Genomic DNA, 16,965 nt, shown 5'->3' with positions numbered 1-16,965 from the left:
TTTCCCTGTGAAGGCCTTTCCCATAAAGCCTGCCATCTGTTTTCTTTCGAGATGTTTGAGAATCTCAAACTTAAATAAATAATAAAGCGGCAACACCCAGTGTCCTCACTTGTGCATTCAAGTATCTGTCCTTGTACCGGTGAAACACAATAAAGCAATCACCCTAACAGAAAAAAAGGAATCACTAGTCTTTATCCTGTGTAATTTTTAGTAGCATTACCACACAGCTGATCAGCAGGAAAAGCCAGCCTGGCTGCCAGTCTCTTAAATCCCCGTATCATTTCTAACTCATGCTGATTTCTAATTACTTCCCACACAAACATCCCTCTGTGCACATGACACAGGTCCTCTCACAAGAGCGACTGCGTGCCATTCTGCTGTGAATGGAAAATCTTTACTGCACGAGAACTGGACAGAGCAGAAGACGTGTCTGGTGCCTGCTCCTCCCAACAGGAATGTGACCGTGTTTGACCACGTTGCTAAATTGCCTCTTAAGGTCCCTGAAGCTTTGCCCCGACGACCACCCATGAGCAGCCAGTTTCAAGGGAAGTTTCATACCACGCGATTCATGTCTGCGTTTGAAACAGGCTATTTCTTTGTGTAAGCTGCATGATGAAGGAAATGAAGAGGTAGAAAGGCCCCAGTTCTTCACAGAGAGCCACCAAAGAGAGACGCTGACCCCAGCATCCTGGCTGAGGCATGCCAAAGTGGCAGGAGAGAGATGGCCAGCGGGATCTCTCTGCGGCACAGGGGTGTGAGGCTCACAGAGCCAAAACCCACCATGCACACATGCGGTATGGACGGCAAGCTGCTCACGGGAGGTAAGAATTCCCAAAGAAATGCTTACGTTGTTTCACACAGTAACAAATGTTTGCATTTCAGAATGCTGAGTGTAAAACAAGGCCGAGTCGAACCCGAACACTATTTATTTCACATACATTCCAAAAGCCTGAGTGACTACAAAGTTTGGAAGATGACGAATACCAGGCAAAACAAAACAAAGCCCCAAATCCTCACGGAATCCACAGGTTGGATTGCTGTCACTACCACCTCAGTGCACACTGACGGGTCTTACCATGGCCCTCAGGGCAGCTGAGATTGGACCCTTCACCCTGAGCAACAACCTATTAGGAACTGCAGCCCTAGGACAAATGCCTTTTTTTTTTTTGGTTTGGGGTTTTTGGGCTGTGCAGGGCTTTGCACATGATTTCACAGCAGCTGTATTCTTCCTGATCTAGCAGGAACTATCAAGATGTAACCTTGGTATCACACTGGTTCAATGCCATTTGTAAAGCAGAAGAGGGCTGCCATGGCTCCTTCTGGAGCAGCTTAACCACAGCACAACAAAACCATAACTGGGAGAACAGCAGTTGCAATCTGATCCATTCAGAACAATTTCAGTGACATCTTAGGGTACATAGCAGTTACTGGCGGCTAGTGTTAGGCATTTCCTCACTAACACACGAGCAGTAATTGCATCAGTGAAAGGTCCACATCACCGACAAAGAAAGCAGTTTCATAAAGGTGAAGTGGGGAGAAAGGAATGGCCATGGACATGGAGAAAAAAAGGGGAAAACAAAAGAAAATCGAGCTTTTCAGGCTATTCCCTGGCCATCATTAATAATGCATTTCCCAAATATTGCACTCTATATAAACTGTCATCAGTTGCTCCTGTGGTTCTCAGGAAAAGGTTCCAGAAATCAATACTCATCCCAGTTGTAAAAATTGGTTTTCTACAGTATTTTTCTTTCCTAGCACTATCTTGCTCTTGGCACAAAGACTCCAACAACTGAACTAGCAAAGATCTCCAACTTTCTGGGACGACAGAACAGTCAGTGAGAGAGCATTCCTGAGTGAAATCCTGCATTAGGGTGGTGACACTGTTTTGGAGCGACAGCAGTTCCCTGCTGCTGACACCCCTACTTTCCCCACCTACACCCTACTGGTAATACGGGGGGAAGAAACGCTACCCTAATCAGAAAAGTGAGAGCAGAGTATTGAAGCTGACTGCTCGTGGCTGCCTACACCCGCCTGCAGCTATGTTACTAAAATAATAAAGAACGGAAGAACCATATGCTAATGATGAGCCAATTAACCGGGGTGAAAAGCTCTTCTGATGGTAGGCAGTGGCAGGGTTTCTGAAACAAGTGCGACACAGAATCTGAAGAGTATTGCGGGAAACCTTATAGCACTTGTTCACCAGCAAGGCCAAGGGAAGAGCCTATCTGCTGTGCTCAAGATGAGTCGGGGAGCCAAGGCAAATGCTCAGGATGACAGAGACCCTTACCTCAGTGGTTGAAAGCACGGTGTCCTCATCCAGGCTTAGCACTGCATCTGTCACTATGTTGTCGTAGGGTAGGAAGCGACTGCTCATAACCTGTGGGTATCCAAGGGAGGAAAAAAGTCATTTAAAGGAGTCATTTCCATGGAAATACTGTATTTCATTCCTCACTCCTATTTCCTTTTGTCTTGGGAACATTGCATGTCTGTCTGATAGAAAGGACTACTTAGTTCAGGAGGGAAAGTCTGTCATTTTCATCACTCCAGCAGTCAGCTCACACCTTCTGCTTGAGGAGTAATTTCTGAACAGATCTCTCCCTTTGGGGCACGCTGCCTTCCTTATGTGACAAACTGCAATGGTCCACGCTGAGAATTAGATGTACCTACAGCTTCCTGAGGCAGGACGTGCTCCCTGGCAGCTAGGACAGTCCCTCTGCCCTCCCGTGGGGTGTGAGGATCGCAGACAATGAAGCACTGACGGGGACTTTGCAGCACTCATAAGGCGACACAGCTGGGAACCGCGGAGTCCAGGCTGCGTGTGAAGGACGTTGCACTGCCAGGACCGTACCCCTGTCAGCTGGTACAGCTCCATCGCTGTGCGCTGCTGTCGCAACAGGGAGCTGCTGCCAAATGGTGCAACGTTTTCCATCAGAAAAGGAGAACACACTAAGGAACACGAGTACCAGGTGAGCTTCCTCTGCATCCAGAATCATACTGATATTGTGGCATTTTTTCAAGTCACATTCCTGAGTGACGCAATATATACATCTAAAATCTACATGCGGAGTAGCTTTTAAAAACGATGGCAGGACAGCTCTCAAGGCAATAAGGAATAGAGAAGTGGGATCAAAAAGGTAACAGCGAGAGATGTTGCTGAGATGAGATGAGAATCCATATGGCTTCTTTACCAGACTAATTAGCACCTTTGGAGAACTGATGAGTGGTAATAAGGACATGACACTATTTGTTTCCCTCAATTGCTGGGAAAAATAGCCTGTCTAGTTAATAGACTTCTTTTCAAACTCATTATCTGAAGAAATCACTACAAAAATCAGGCCCGGCTAGGGGAGATCACTGTCTGGAAACAGGGACACGAAGAAGTTTTTCATGTAGCTCGTAATGGACACGACCATTTCTGCATCCCTTGCAACCTGATGGGAAGCAAGACCCTAAATCTATGCCATGATTGAGAGAAAGCTCTGTCTCCATACTCAGGAGGTTCACTGCGTCTGTCTGGAGAGCATCTCTTTGTCGCTGCGATGGGCCTCTGCCCAGGAACGCCGTGGCTGTGAGGGAGAGGCGATCTGGCAGGTGTTGACAGTTTTGATTTGCTTATGCAGAGGCAAAGCAGAGAAAGAAGCAGTCAGGAGACCCAGGTTCTCACCCTAGCTCTTTCACAGACGGTGGAAGACAGTCAAACAGTAAAATAGTCAGGATTACCCACGTATTTTCTTTTCCTAGTTAAAGCTCCCTGTTGTAAAATGCCTGCGATAATTTATCATGATTTCACGGGTAGGAGTGGAAGGTTAGATTAAGGCAGACCTCTGCGAGCCCCTGGCCAGAGTGACTGTGCCTGCCAGAATGCTTCAGCTAGGTCTGGAGATGAAAAGCAGTTCCTTCGTACAGCCTTTGAATTGGACTGCTCTGGCTCTGCTAGCTTTGTCCAAACAAGCAGCTTTTCTGCGCAAGAAGCCATTTGGCATATATTGGGACATTAGAGAGATGAGACTGTCCACTACAAACACACCTTTGTGTACTCAGGAGACTCATTTGTAATCTAAACAGTGCCTGGGCCAATTTCTACAAATCCTGTAGAACCGGTCAGAGGTTTTCTCCTCTATCTCACCTCTGCAAGCTTTCCAAAAAGAAAAAAAAAACACCTCTGCAATGTTCAAAAGACTCAGAAGTCACTACAGACAGCCTTTCTTGGCCCTGCAGCAACTCTCCTGATACTGTTTACATGGCTAGCTAAGGCATAAGCCATCAGCTGCCAACTTTGCAGGGCCCTCACTTTCCCTTTGTTGAGGTGATTGGGGTACAAGACCAAAGACAGGACCATAAATTCAAAACAGGACAGTGCAGCCCAAGCAACTAAAAGTTCTCTTTGCAAAGGCAGAGCTCGAGAGCCAAATGATACATATCACAGAGGGGCCAGCCCAAATGTGTCTCAGTCATGGCCTTGAAACAAGAAGCCCTGCTTCTCTCAGGCCTGACTTTGGAAAGGAATCGTCCACTTCAGCACAGATTTAAAAAAAAGCCTCTCCTCTCATCTGGGTGCCGCCTGTTTCAGCTTTGAGGAAGCACAAACAAGTGTGTTGCACAGCAGGAGACGACGCAGTGGTTTTGTTCCCATGCAAGCACCCCTTGTCCCTTCCTTTATTTTACGGTGGGATCCCTTCGCTGACAGCAGTCTGCTGCAAGGCCATGAGAGAAGGCACTTTCTGAAAGTTGGCTTGGCACTACCCACTCTCATCTCTTCCTCTGCTTTTGGGTCTGCAGCTGATCCCCAAGCCTTGCATCTGACTGCTCGGACTCAGTAATCAGCTGCATCGCTGCTTTCATGTCCCCGCAGAGATACAGAAATCTCCAAAGAAGGGGGCAGCGCTGCCTGCTCTTGGGACCACGTTTCAAAGCAAGGCCCCACCCGTGAACCTCACGGCATTAATTGCCATGCTGCTGACTTCTGAGAGCACAGGCCTCGTGCATGAAACACAAATCGGTGACCACGCTGGTGCAAAGGAACGAGGAACAGAGAGGAGCTGTCACACCGCTGCGAACTACAAAGCTTTCACCGAAGCACCTAGAAAAACAAACTCTGGTCCCACCGGAGAATATATGCCATCTTTTATGATGCTCCTCTCCACTTACCTTGCTCTCTCCTTCAATGACTATGACAGGCACAGAAGTGGCAGGCCAGCGGTGTTTGGCTGGGAGGGGCTTATCACAATTCCATAGAACAATGATCTGGAAGAGAATGTTGGACCACGATCAGACTCCTTGGTGGCAATGCAGTCCAAGTCCTACAGACTCAGATCTCCAGACAGAAATGTTGAGTTCATATCTGGACTTTCCAAATCAACAAGAATAATATAAATCTGCATAAAAATAACACTTCCTACAGTAATTTCACCCATCCTGACTGTATACATCCTCCTAAACAAATGTAAGCTGGACAGGAACTGAGGAAGTCTCTGTCTAGGCCAGGTCACACGGATGTCACCGATTTACTTTGGCTCACATTGAAGGCTAAAACACTTGTGACTCTCCACTACAACAGGGTGCTCCTACTGAACTCCCCAGGGTTTCTTTTAGGCAAGCCAAAATCCCGGCACTGTGAGCCTAGGAGCCACAGCAGGAGGAAGGAAGATCACGTAGGGGCTCTTGAGGCACAGACATCCTTTTGCAGCTTGCAGCACATGAGGTTCAGATATTTAAAGTGCAGTCTTTGTTCTACCTGTCTCATGAAACAAAGGCATTTAATTATCGTCTCTATTCCACTCGCATTATACTCAGAATTTTTGTTTCCCATGCATGCAGGTCACAGACACCAGAAATCTCAGAGAAAAGAAACACGAGAACTGAAACAGGGGGTTGAAACTCGAGTGAGAAGAGGTGAAGTCAACAGCCTCTTCACTCCTGGGACAGCAGTCCTGTCTCAGATGTGACTGACAGCCAAACAGCGCTCCTTACCTGTGCACAGTACTGGGACTTGGCTACAGCAACCAGGAGTTTCAGCACAGGTTGAGATTGGGAAACCAGGGGAGTTACTGCATGGATAACGGCAGTGAACGTGGGGAGAGGCTTCAGACCTGAAGCAAAGAGAGATGTGCTCAGAAAAGACAAAATTGCCCCATTTCGTAGAGGTTAAAGGACTTGGAGATGGAAAGATAATCTGTGTTTATAGCAAACCTTGCCATTCTTTTTTAGGCCGTGTCCTTTAGTCTTGGATACCAAGTCCCAGACACCTCTGAGGAGATCACACTTCCCTTTAGCTCCCATGCCCCCTGGAAACCCTCACTCAGTACAATGACTGCCTTTTCTTACTATTTCCACAAATGTCCTGCAATCTCTGTCTTCCATCCAGTTTGCCCACAGATAATATCTAGTTTGTTCAGCCAAATTTCTTTCTTGACACTAGCTCTGCCTGGTTTTGCTACCTGGCTCTGGATACTTGGCGTTTTCTAGATGCATCCACGATTTCCAGAGGCGTGTTCAGTTTCCACAGTTCCATCACAGCCTCTGTCAGATTTTTGCTCTTTCTGGATAAATCCCCATCCACATACGTCTTCAATTACCTCCTGACCCGATAATTCTGTTTGCATCCTTGCCTTCCAATTCTGACATTTTTGTCTTGCTGTGCCTTCCTTTTCTGCCTGAAATAACAGATCCTACTGGCTTCCGCCCTTACTTACTGCTCTCAGTCTTATCTACATTCATCTGTGTGGGGTCAGAGTCATTCTTCATCAAAATTCCCACAGAAACCTTCTCCTTCTTTTGGAGGTTACCAAAAGCATGGTAACAGTGAATTTTTAGCAGGTGGGCAGTACAGATACGCACAAGTGGGATGGCACAGGCTGAGCCAAAAGTGGAAGCAAGTGTCATCAGCAGGATAATTTCAGGCTGCAGGCACATTCCCCTGCAGAATTCATCGCTTAAGCTCTGCTTCGGGAAAAAGCCACATTCGTAAGACCTTTGCATTCCTTCTAGTAGGATCCATAAGAGGACACAGAGTACGGAGAATAAATCCATACCAACTATGCACTCCAATTACAAGTGCCATGGGTAAATTACCACTTTTCCAATTTGCCACGCACAAACAAAGAAAGCAAAAAACTATCCCTCTTGCGTCCCCTTGGGCCATAAATGGGTCAGTAACTCAGGCATTAATTACCGGCAACTGAAAAGTATGAAGGGACAGGGAATTTTTTTTTAAAACAGTATTTGCAAACGAGAGGCCCACAGTGCATGTCGATGAGTCAGAGACATCCCAGTCTGCAGTGGGCAGGGAAGACTGAAACAGGATAAATGGAAAGCATCATTAACTAGAAATGAATGGCGAGTCACGAGGCACACGCTCCTCACAAAGACCAGTGATATTCCAAGTGCCACCAGAGTGTAGGAAGGATTCACTCACCGAGATTAGCATAGTAGTAAGGAAAATCTCCCAGATATGAGGAATACTGTGGCAGTACAAATAACCCTCCGGGATGTTTGTTCCAGATTAAGCTGTTACGTGATATGTGCTTAAATATTCTGTCCTGAATAATCTGCAAAACAAGAGAGGCAATGACTGTTAAACAGACTGCAATAGCCGCTGGTGGGTGTTCCAGGGACTCCGGCCGACTGGAGTCCTCCTCACCCAGTTTGCAACAAGCTGAGGCACACAAATGGCGAGACGTTCCTGCTTATTCTCTCCTAAAATGACACAGAAGCTGTGTACTTCAACAACACTTCAGCAGCCCAGACTTCAGAGCACCTCATTAGCCCCCGTGGATGTGGGGACCTTGCAATTCATTGCACTCTGCATTTCACGTCAAGGATTTTGTCTGTGAGAGGAAGTCGGCAGTAGTAAGCCCCATTAGTGCACTGTCAGTTTTTACTACCCAGAACTCATATAAGATAATTACTTGAGGATGGCATTACAAAGCTAGGTATTATTTTGAGATAACGAGAGCATTCAAAGCCACAAAGGCTTTCAGCAAATCAGGCTGCACTAATTATTCATTTTGCTTATTACGAAGGGGCATTAATATTCAGATACATCACTGATTCTACGTCTCGGTTCCATAACGGCTCCTTGTTGGCTGAAACAGAAGAAAATCTTTTGGTAACCACTCTCTTTCTTTGCTGAGGGCCACAAACTTAGAATGCTAGATATTTAAAGGCAGACCAGATTGCTAGGTCGTCTACTTTGTCATCTGGGATACCACAAGCTACAAAAAAAGATACAAGGCCAAACAATTAATATGTGTTTGTAACACTGATAATAGTTACTTCAGACCAGTTGCTAGCATGTAAGAACACTCTGGTTCTTACACCAACTTGCTGCAAAGTCATAATAAGGCTCAGCAGTGGGAAGCTAAAACTAGACAAACTCAGCATCCAAGCAAGAGACAATTTTCTAGGTGCGATCTGCTCTTGGGCCACGTGCTCTTACGTATTTGTCTTCCTCTGAAGTAGCAGAGGTTGGAAGGACTGGGGATGGGACGCTGGAAGGGGCTGGGATTGTGAAGGAGGAATTTTCTGCTAAGACAGCTAATCAGGATTTCCTTGCCTTCTGCAGCTCATCTGGGATCTCCTAAGGGGATTTAATGCAACTGGTGGTTTATGCATTGCACAGGGCTCAAATGCCAAGAACAGGTTGGTTCTCCTAACCTAACATCTCTGGCCTTAGCACAGGCACATCTGGGTGAAAGTAATGGCTCTGAAGCTGGAGTAAATCTAATCCCATGCTCCATTCCTACAAATCTTTGGAGCTAAAGAAGGTCTATACCCAGAGCATAGAAAAAAAACAACAAACAAAAGCAAGCAAAAAGACCCCAAGTAACAAAAGCCAACTAAAAGCAGCTGCTGGAGTCTAAGCAAGCTAAAAACCTCTGTCAGCAGCTGAGTTCAAGGACATTGGGTCAGTACGGAGCGTGACCAGTAGTTTTCCTGGAATTTTTGATGGCTATGACAAAACAAAACCACCAAATCACAAGTTACCTTGTGCTAGACGATCCACTGCTGGTGGCCACATCAGCACGGTTAACTTGAGGCAAATGTTAGGTGTCTGCACGCTTGTCTTAATTTCGCCTGCAGCCAATTAGCGTTGCTAATATGCAATAATTCACTCACCTGCCTAAGTTTTTAACTTATTTTTATGTGGATGTAACGGACTTAAGGACCATATTTCCACTAAAAAGAATGTATCCGAATATTTGTTGGGAAAGTTAGGGGTACCAGCTGCCAGACCTCCTGCATGGCAGCAGGGAGAGATGACTACTGGTTCTCCATCTGCAAGTCATGCCACTAAACAAAGACAGAACCTGGAAAGTACACATTTTCAAGCATTTACCACAAAGCCCAAATGCTACAGCTCCTTCCTCCTGTTTTCTCAGAACTGGGGCATGATCAGATAAGGGGAAGTCTGTGAATTTACACGGTCAGGAGGTTTTCACAGACGGCGGAGTTTTCCATTGCGCTGGTAGCCAACAAGGCTGCAGGGGAAACACATGGCTCGCATTCAGCGCTGCTTCAGTGCGCCCAGAGCAGCCCTAACACGAAGCAGACCCCTGATGCCACGCAGGGTACGTGGCCTTCGGTGCACGGCAGGCATACAAATCTCACTAATACGGCTACTCAACAGGCCGGGGAGCTGGCCTGTAATATATCACAGCTCACAAACGGCAGATTAATTTATCACGCTCCTGGTCTACATAAGAAATCTCGCTGTCTGTAATGATAAAGAGTAGAAAAGACGACTTGGCAGAAAGAGAGCAGAAGTGTATAAAAAAGGATAACACGGGGGACCAATCGATTAAAATTCAGGGTACGCAGCATGGCACATACCGCAGGGACAGGCAGCGGCTATACAGTGTCTCCAATGGTGAGGCCTGACAGGAGAAGTTTAGGAAGAGGAAGAAGGGGTGATGAACTCTGCCAAGATCTCCCTTTTCTTTCTGGAATTCATTAACAGTCCAATATTTTTGTTTCCCTCATCTTCGCACTTCCAAAAATTCATATATTGCCTTCAGCATTGTCTCTTCTCAATATGCCCCAGCCAAGCACCGCACGTTTATTGTATGCCTTTTGTGCTGTCCTCCTCCCTTCCTCTTCCTGAGCAGAAGACTGAGCATATCGCCCAGGGATTTAGGTGTGTTTCGGGCTTGTTTTCGTGGATGAACAAGCTGAAAAATTGCAGATACGCCGTGTAGGGACGGTGTTTGCTGCAGTCCACTGCTGCCAGCGCTCCCACCCACCACGCTGGGGCAGACCCACACGAACACCATTTCCTGACCCACACCACGCCCGTGGCACCTACAGCTGCAATACGGACGGCTGGCCAAATGCTTCAAAGCTCCCGCACCGGGCTAGGAGCTGTTCGGCTCCGGTCTCCAAATGCTGTCAGGGACCTGAAGACGTGATCAAATGTTTTCACAGGTGTCCAGGATAGCAGGCAGAGGAGAGACACGATGTCCTTGTAGACACCTGAGCTGGGGAAGACTTTTGCTGCACTGATGTCCTCATACTTGGACATGGTACAGCACTGCAGGCAGCAGGGAGGTGATTATTCAGATGGTATCTAGTATCATCAGAGCACTGTGACACCACAGCGTTACAACAGAAGATGGATAACATCCACCAGAAAAAAAAATAATCCCGCTAGGAATTTACTTACAGGCATCAAATTTTAAAAAGAGGATATACTGCTTGCAGATTTCTGACACCAAAAATCACTCTCAGCTGTTTTATTCCTTTCCTACAGGAAGTTAACTCTGGACTTCACTCTGGCAAGCTGAAATGTGAAATGAGTATCTGTTCATATGAACAGAACCCCTCTTAGCTGTCTTTACAAATTCTGAGAGTCCTGAATTAAAAACTAACAAACATAAACCCCTCAAACCAAAACCACCCTTGCAAACAAATGGAAAAACCCAGAACATAACTTCAACGCCAGGCATACATTACTCGGTTCCATTAAATTAAACCTTGCAGGAAGATTTTTGTTTTCTCTTTTTTCCCCTCTGAGCAGAAACCGCAGCCTGCTGGATGCCCAGCTGCTTGAGCTTTATTACAGGTTTTACTCTCCCCTGGGCACCTACAGTGACATTGGCCAATGTCCCATGAGGTCCAGGCAGCCCTAAAGACTCATCTTTGAGCACTGGAGCTCGATGAGATGGACACCAAGGCTGTGGGGCTGCACGTGATATCCCCTCGGGACCAGCCCAGCACAGGTAGGAGAGGGGCAGCGAGGAGAGCTGTGCAGCCTTCCCTTTTTAGCAACCCTTAATGACAACAGGGTGCCTGCAGGGAAGGGGCAGACAAGAGATGAGGCACCCTGATTGTCTCTAAGGGTACTTCTGGACGGGTGAATTAGGCTGCAAGCACTGCCACGTGGTCTTCCAGCTTTGTTAGCCTAATCCTGGCATGGGCTGTGACAATACCACTACCTCGCCCGTGCTCCCGGGGAGACTGAGGACGCTGAGCTATTCCCAACAGGCAGCACGGATGAAGCCAAGCTCATTAGGGGTAGAAGAGAGCGTTGCGAGTACAGCTATGCCAGGGGCTCCAAAAATATTCCCTGCCTGGTTTTCTCCATTGGTACAGAAAAACCCAAGGGAATGTCTTGCAGCAGCCGGAGGTGGGTCAGCCATGAACAAGCCCACTGCAGGCCAACATATGGGCAGCAGCACTTGTTTGCAGGCGAATGCAGAGTAGGAAACGTGGAACTTTACAACTAGGCACAAAGACAGATGCAACTGCAGAAGAATTAGCATAAGACAAATGCATTTGGACCTCCAAAGCGAGCCACTTCCAGTGGTAAAAGTGTGTCAAAAATTTCAATGCAAAACTGCAGAACAATTAGAAGAGAAACCTGCTTTTGAAATTGTATCCTGGGCTCTACTTCTAAAGAGCCTTTTATCTCTCCTCTGTCTCTCGAATTCAGAAAGGATTCTCTCCACATTTGTGATCCCCTCTCTCCCTGTTTAAGAGCAGTCTAATTATGATTATTTCTTACTATTTTGTAGGGATGATCAGGCCTTTCCCTTACCCTGGGTGTGACGACAAGACACAGTAACTGACAAGCCCCCATTTTCTCTCAACCAGACCTACAGCCCCATCACAAGGCATCACATGGTCAAGGAGCTTCAGAGTAGTATTTTTTTCCAAAATGAATTCTAGAAAGGTTTCTTAAAGAAACATATTCACCACCACTGACACGGAGAGTGATTCATTGGCCATAAAGCCTTGCGAAGGCAAGATCACACATGACAACTTTTCCATGTGTCCGATAGCTCCCATTCTTCACCGTGTCAGTTTTCTAATGCGGATACCAATAATGAAGGAAGTATTTCCTTAGGGAAGAAAACTTATCAGGATGCCGAGGTGTTCTTTTTCCAAGTGACCGATTGCACGTCATGAAAACCAAGGTCTGGTGCCAGCTGAGCGCAGCAGCAGCTCAACAGCTATGGAAAGCTCGCGGCTCTGCGTGGTCCCAGACAGTTTTTACTCACCTCTAGTGTAGTCAATACAATCTTCTCAACTGAAGAAAAATAAGCCTCCCACAAGAACTGTGTCTGCTGTCTAAGTGCTAGGATTTTATCCTGATGGATAGACCTGATTGTAGAAGGAATCTGTAATACAAGATGTAATATAGTCAGAAGCTTCACAAAACAACGCAATCTCATCAAATTAATATGCTGCTGACAAGTTCTCTCCTCTATTAGCAAGCTGCACAGCTTCAGCGCTCCCATCCAACAAGACGTGTGTGTCAACAGCCAAAACCCTGATGGAGACACAGATGAGACACAGCCCCGCACGACCTTTGGTACTGGCCCACTATGGAATACGCGATTTATTTATTTTTATTTGCTTTCTCTCGGTTTTTGCTTGTCTCTCTCCCCTCTCCCCAGCGCTGCGGCGTGGCACAGCGAGGATCTCCAGCACAAATCCCTCCCCGCACAACGCTTTTCACGGACCGGCAGTTTAACAAACTAGTACCTGCAGGACTTCTGGGTCCAGCAATAATCCCCACTCTCAGAGCACATTAAAGGGACCTGGAATTGCATTTGCCGCAGCATGGCAGCACTAAGTGCCCTGAGGAAAACATAGCAACGTCTGAAGCAAGACTTCGCTTTTGGGGAGCCTGCGGATCAAATCGCATTTTACTAATTATTGTGGGTGGAAGGAATAATGTCTCCCACAACACCTGTTATTCACAAGGGAAAACACTGCTTCTTTTTCTCCCTTCTCCTGTCAAAGCACCACCCTAATTCTGGTGTAAGTTGCCTTGCAAAGAAAAACCAAATTGCCCTGCTGCAATGCTTTGTGCTTACAAAATGTAATGATGACTGGAGCAGAAGGGGAGGGCTTCCCTTCTGCTTCTCTCCCCATCCCCATATCCCCCTTCCACGCTGGAGGGAAACTAATGAGCGTACGTGCCACTGGTTAACTTCTTAGGACCTCAATCAAGGCCTCCAGTACGTTGCTTTGACAATGCAAATTGACATTATCAAGGGAGTTTAACTGCAATTTGCTTCAATTACAAGGGCTACTCACAGAACCAGGAAGGCCTCTAAGATATTTTGCTTATCTGTACTCGTTTCTTCTAGGAATGAGGAGCTGTGCTTTTGCACCTACTTTCTTGTGATTTCAAATTAGGCCACCTCATTCTCAGACAGTCATTTTTCACAGAGCTTTTACTTCAATCACGAGCTGTAAAAGCATGTACTTTCGCTGTGCGTTGCTTTTTTGCACATCCCAGCTTGTTCTGAAGGTTACTTGCAACCCAACACATCCGCCCTTTCCTGATCAAAACACATTTGCTTATTCCTAAAATATTCTGAGAGGTGGCAAGGATCATTATGTGGTTACAGGAACTCCTGAATCAAACGACTTCACATGAAACATTTTCCTGAAGAAAAATGTGAGATTCTAAGAATTTATAAATAATGAATTTCCACGAGAATCGGTAAATTTGTAACTGCATTGCTTGCATCCACGTCTGGACAGACCACGGCTCCCCAGAGTGCAGTGTCAGATGTGACGATGCCCACTCTCTAAGACCTGCTAGCTATAAAACAGAATTTGAGCTTCAGAGAGTAAGGGCTGCAGAAGGAAATGGTCACAATGTCAAAGGTGGTGCGTTTTGTTCCTTTGCTGTGGTCCCTGTATGTCTTTAGGTAAAACATTCCTTTCAAACAAGTATGAAAGATGGAAGCCAAAGGCAGGCTTTAGTGCATGTTTTTCTAATCAGTTCCATCACTGCTGCAGAATGATGTTTAACTGTATCAAATTTTATTTTGAGGGGGTGAATATTCTTTCTTTTCATTACTTTTCCAGTGAGTTCCAAGAAATATTGGGATAATGAACATTATCTGTACTGGCTGTACACAGATCATATCCACGCTCGTTACCAACAGCAAGCACACAATCCCTTCACGGTGGCAACGTGGCTTTTTTTTTCTATAAAGTTAAACATTTAATTGCATGATGTGCAACCTTGCATGTGTGCTACATGTGAGAGCAGGAAGTGAAATCAATGCTCTTGTGCTGCTCTGGCCCCTGAGCGTCAAGGCCGCTGTGCCAGCGAAGGTTACTGCGAGAAGTTCAGGTTTTACAGACCAGCCTGTGCCCGCGAGTGCCTGCAAACACGGTGCCAAGGTTTAAAAAAAGCCTCGATGCCTGCTCTGTTGCAACAGCTGGAAAGGAAAATCAGGGCTCCCATTTTAACTGCATTTGCTTATTAGTTATTAATCTACTTGTCCAGAAAGACAGGTGGGGAAAATGATGTATTAATACTAATCTGGCAGGATTACGCTGGAATTACTAGAACTGGATGACGTCTTAATAAAAGGTCATTTCAGTAATAAGTGGGGGAAGGAAAAAAACCACCCCACAAAAATAAACGCAGAAAGGCTGGGTTAAGCTCTCCTAACGCTATGATGAGGAGAATATGCAAATAAAAACATCCGAGCTGCTCTAAAACAGGAAATGAAAAACTGTAACATAACAAAAACATTTCCCAGAGCAGACATTCAGGCCCTCTGCCAGCTCTTTAAAAACACTGTTAATAATGGTGCAGTAGCTGTTCAATATGGAAGCAGCTGTGAGGAGAACGGATGGCATGTTACCGGAAAGCGTGAAGATCAGCAAATTATTATGATTTAAAGGGAGAAATAATCTTGCTTGGAAAAACATGCTGTCCATGAAAGCAAAAATCAAATTTCTGTTTTTTTTTTTTTTTTTTTAAATTGCAGATTGTGTCTCATTGATGGCAACAGGTAGCACTTCGCAAGGCTTGCTAGGCCAGCTCTTTACGAATATTTACATCTTCAGACAAATAAGAAGGCATCTAAGGAGATTTTTAAAGGCACTTCAACTTTTGTGTGCTAACGCACCTGCACCTTTGAATACTTCTCTCCATGGATGGCAATAGCTTGCCACTTCAGAAATGAACTAAATTTAGTAATAACAAAACCGCTCTTACTGTGGGATAAGCCAGTGTGCACTAGTGCACAGTGTGCACTGCGGACAACTACCCTAAAGCTGTAAAATCCATTTTTTTTGAAAAAAAATAAAGTTTGAAACGTTGCTGTCTCCCTACAAAAACATTTTCAAGAGGTCAGGAAGCACGTCAGTGGTGCTGACACAGAAATGACTAGATAGGAGACGCACAGCAATTTGGTGGCTAGTCCAGATCTTGTGGATCTCAGCTTCACGCTGGGCGATGGCATTTCAGCAAATGCTGCTGTGGGGAAACCAACTTTTCAAGAACTTTTCCTAATATCCATTTCTCTCCATACCTTGAAAAAAAAAAGAGGTCTGCCAGGAAAATAGAAGAAAAACTCTAGTGAATTTAAACACAAAAGCAGATGCTGAAGGTAAGCAGGGCATTTCGAATTCCTTAGCTCACTTTTGTTGCATGATCTCAGGGAGATTAACAATCAAGTGATGTGACCACTGCTTCAGAAAGACAAAGATGTCTTTCTGAAGACATCTTTCAAAAAGATCTTCTTCAAAAAGGTTCTGCTTCCACAAAACTGTTAGGCATTAACAGGGCCTGAGACGAGACCCCTTTGCCTGAGTGAGGAGCCCCGTCAGCCCCTTCCAGCCAGATACACGGCACTGGTAGAGCCCCGAGATCCAACGTTTTCTGAAGGACGGGAGCAAAAATGGCCTTCAGAAGTCTTCTCCCTCATGGCAGCACCAGTTTGGGACAGCCCTGCCTCAGAGAGGGATCCAGGCGCTCCCCACCAGAGGAAAAATGAAGAAGCCTCCTGCGTTCAAGCACGCGGCCTGGTGGCTGCAATGACCTTCAGGTCAGGCCGTGAATGATGTCACGTTAAATGAGTTCATCGCCGGCGTGACACAGACAATCCCTTCATGATAAAAATTCTTTTACAGCCCTGACCTTTCGGATTCATCTTCCCCGTCCATTTAGACGGCGGCGGCAATAATCAACCGATCTGCTGAAGGCCGCCGTCTTTTTCTTACCTGTAATAGCAATCTCTCATCCCCGATGACGGCAGCCTGCTTCCAATCAATCACTTCCGAGAAGGGCAGCTCCCATCCATTGCTGAGCATCACGGGCACGCAGGCGGCCTGCGCACAGAGCCATCGCACTCGTTAGTGGGCTTACCCATGGCCGGCCAACAATTAGCACAAGCCTCAAGGCTCACGCCAACGCCATTCCCGTTTTCCGCACCGGTTCTGCCCCAGCGCTCGCGCCACGCCGTCAGGAGGCAAGGCAATACGGCAAAGAAGCCAGAGCCCACAGCCAGAACGTTCACTGCTTTCCAGTTGGGGCTTATTCAGATTCAGCAAAAGGCGGGGTTTGCGTGGAGAGAGGCATTTGAAAGCCGGTGCTTATGCTGACGGATGAGGACAGGGCTGTTAAAATTCTGTAAATATAACCCTGGAGAATTTAATACAAAATGACTGCCTTCTTCGCTGCTTTGTGAACCATTCAGCAGGGAGCTA

General features: G+C 46.3%; 1 protein-coding gene and 1 long non-coding RNA gene across 2 annotated transcripts in view; one reads left to right on the top strand and one right to left on the bottom strand.

Annotated features, from left to right (window-relative positions):
• Nucleotides 1–16,965, bottom strand: part of EXT1 (exostosin glycosyltransferase 1) — a 172,417-nt gene that overhangs the window by 8,716 nt on the left and 146,736 nt on the right. Inside the window, exons 3-8 of the mRNA XM_083823819.1 lie at nt 16,480–16,587; nt 12,498–12,617; nt 7,415–7,547; nt 5,971–6,089; nt 5,149–5,244; nt 2,288–2,377 (exon numbers count right to left, since the gene is read on the bottom strand). Coding sequence (XP_083679945.1) covers nt 2,288–2,377; nt 5,149–5,244; nt 5,971–6,089; nt 7,415–7,547; nt 12,498–12,617; nt 16,480–16,587 — 666 coding nt within the window. The remainder of the gene's footprint in view (nt 1–2,287; nt 2,378–5,148; nt 5,245–5,970; nt 6,090–7,414; nt 7,548–12,497; nt 12,618–16,479; nt 16,588–16,965) is intronic.
• The window catches only part of LOC310894109, a 397,944-nt gene that overhangs the window by 254,543 nt on the left and 126,436 nt on the right, over nt 1–16,965 (top strand). The gene's annotated exons all lie outside the window — the stretch shown is intronic.

This window comes from Anser anser (assembly GCF_964211835.1).
Source record: "Anser anser genome assembly, chromosome: 2".
Classification (NCBI taxonomy): Eukaryota; Metazoa; Chordata; class Aves; order Anseriformes; family Anatidae; genus Anser; species Anser anser.
Note: the sequence above shows the minus strand (reverse complement) of the source record. Positions and strands in the feature narration are given on the sequence as shown.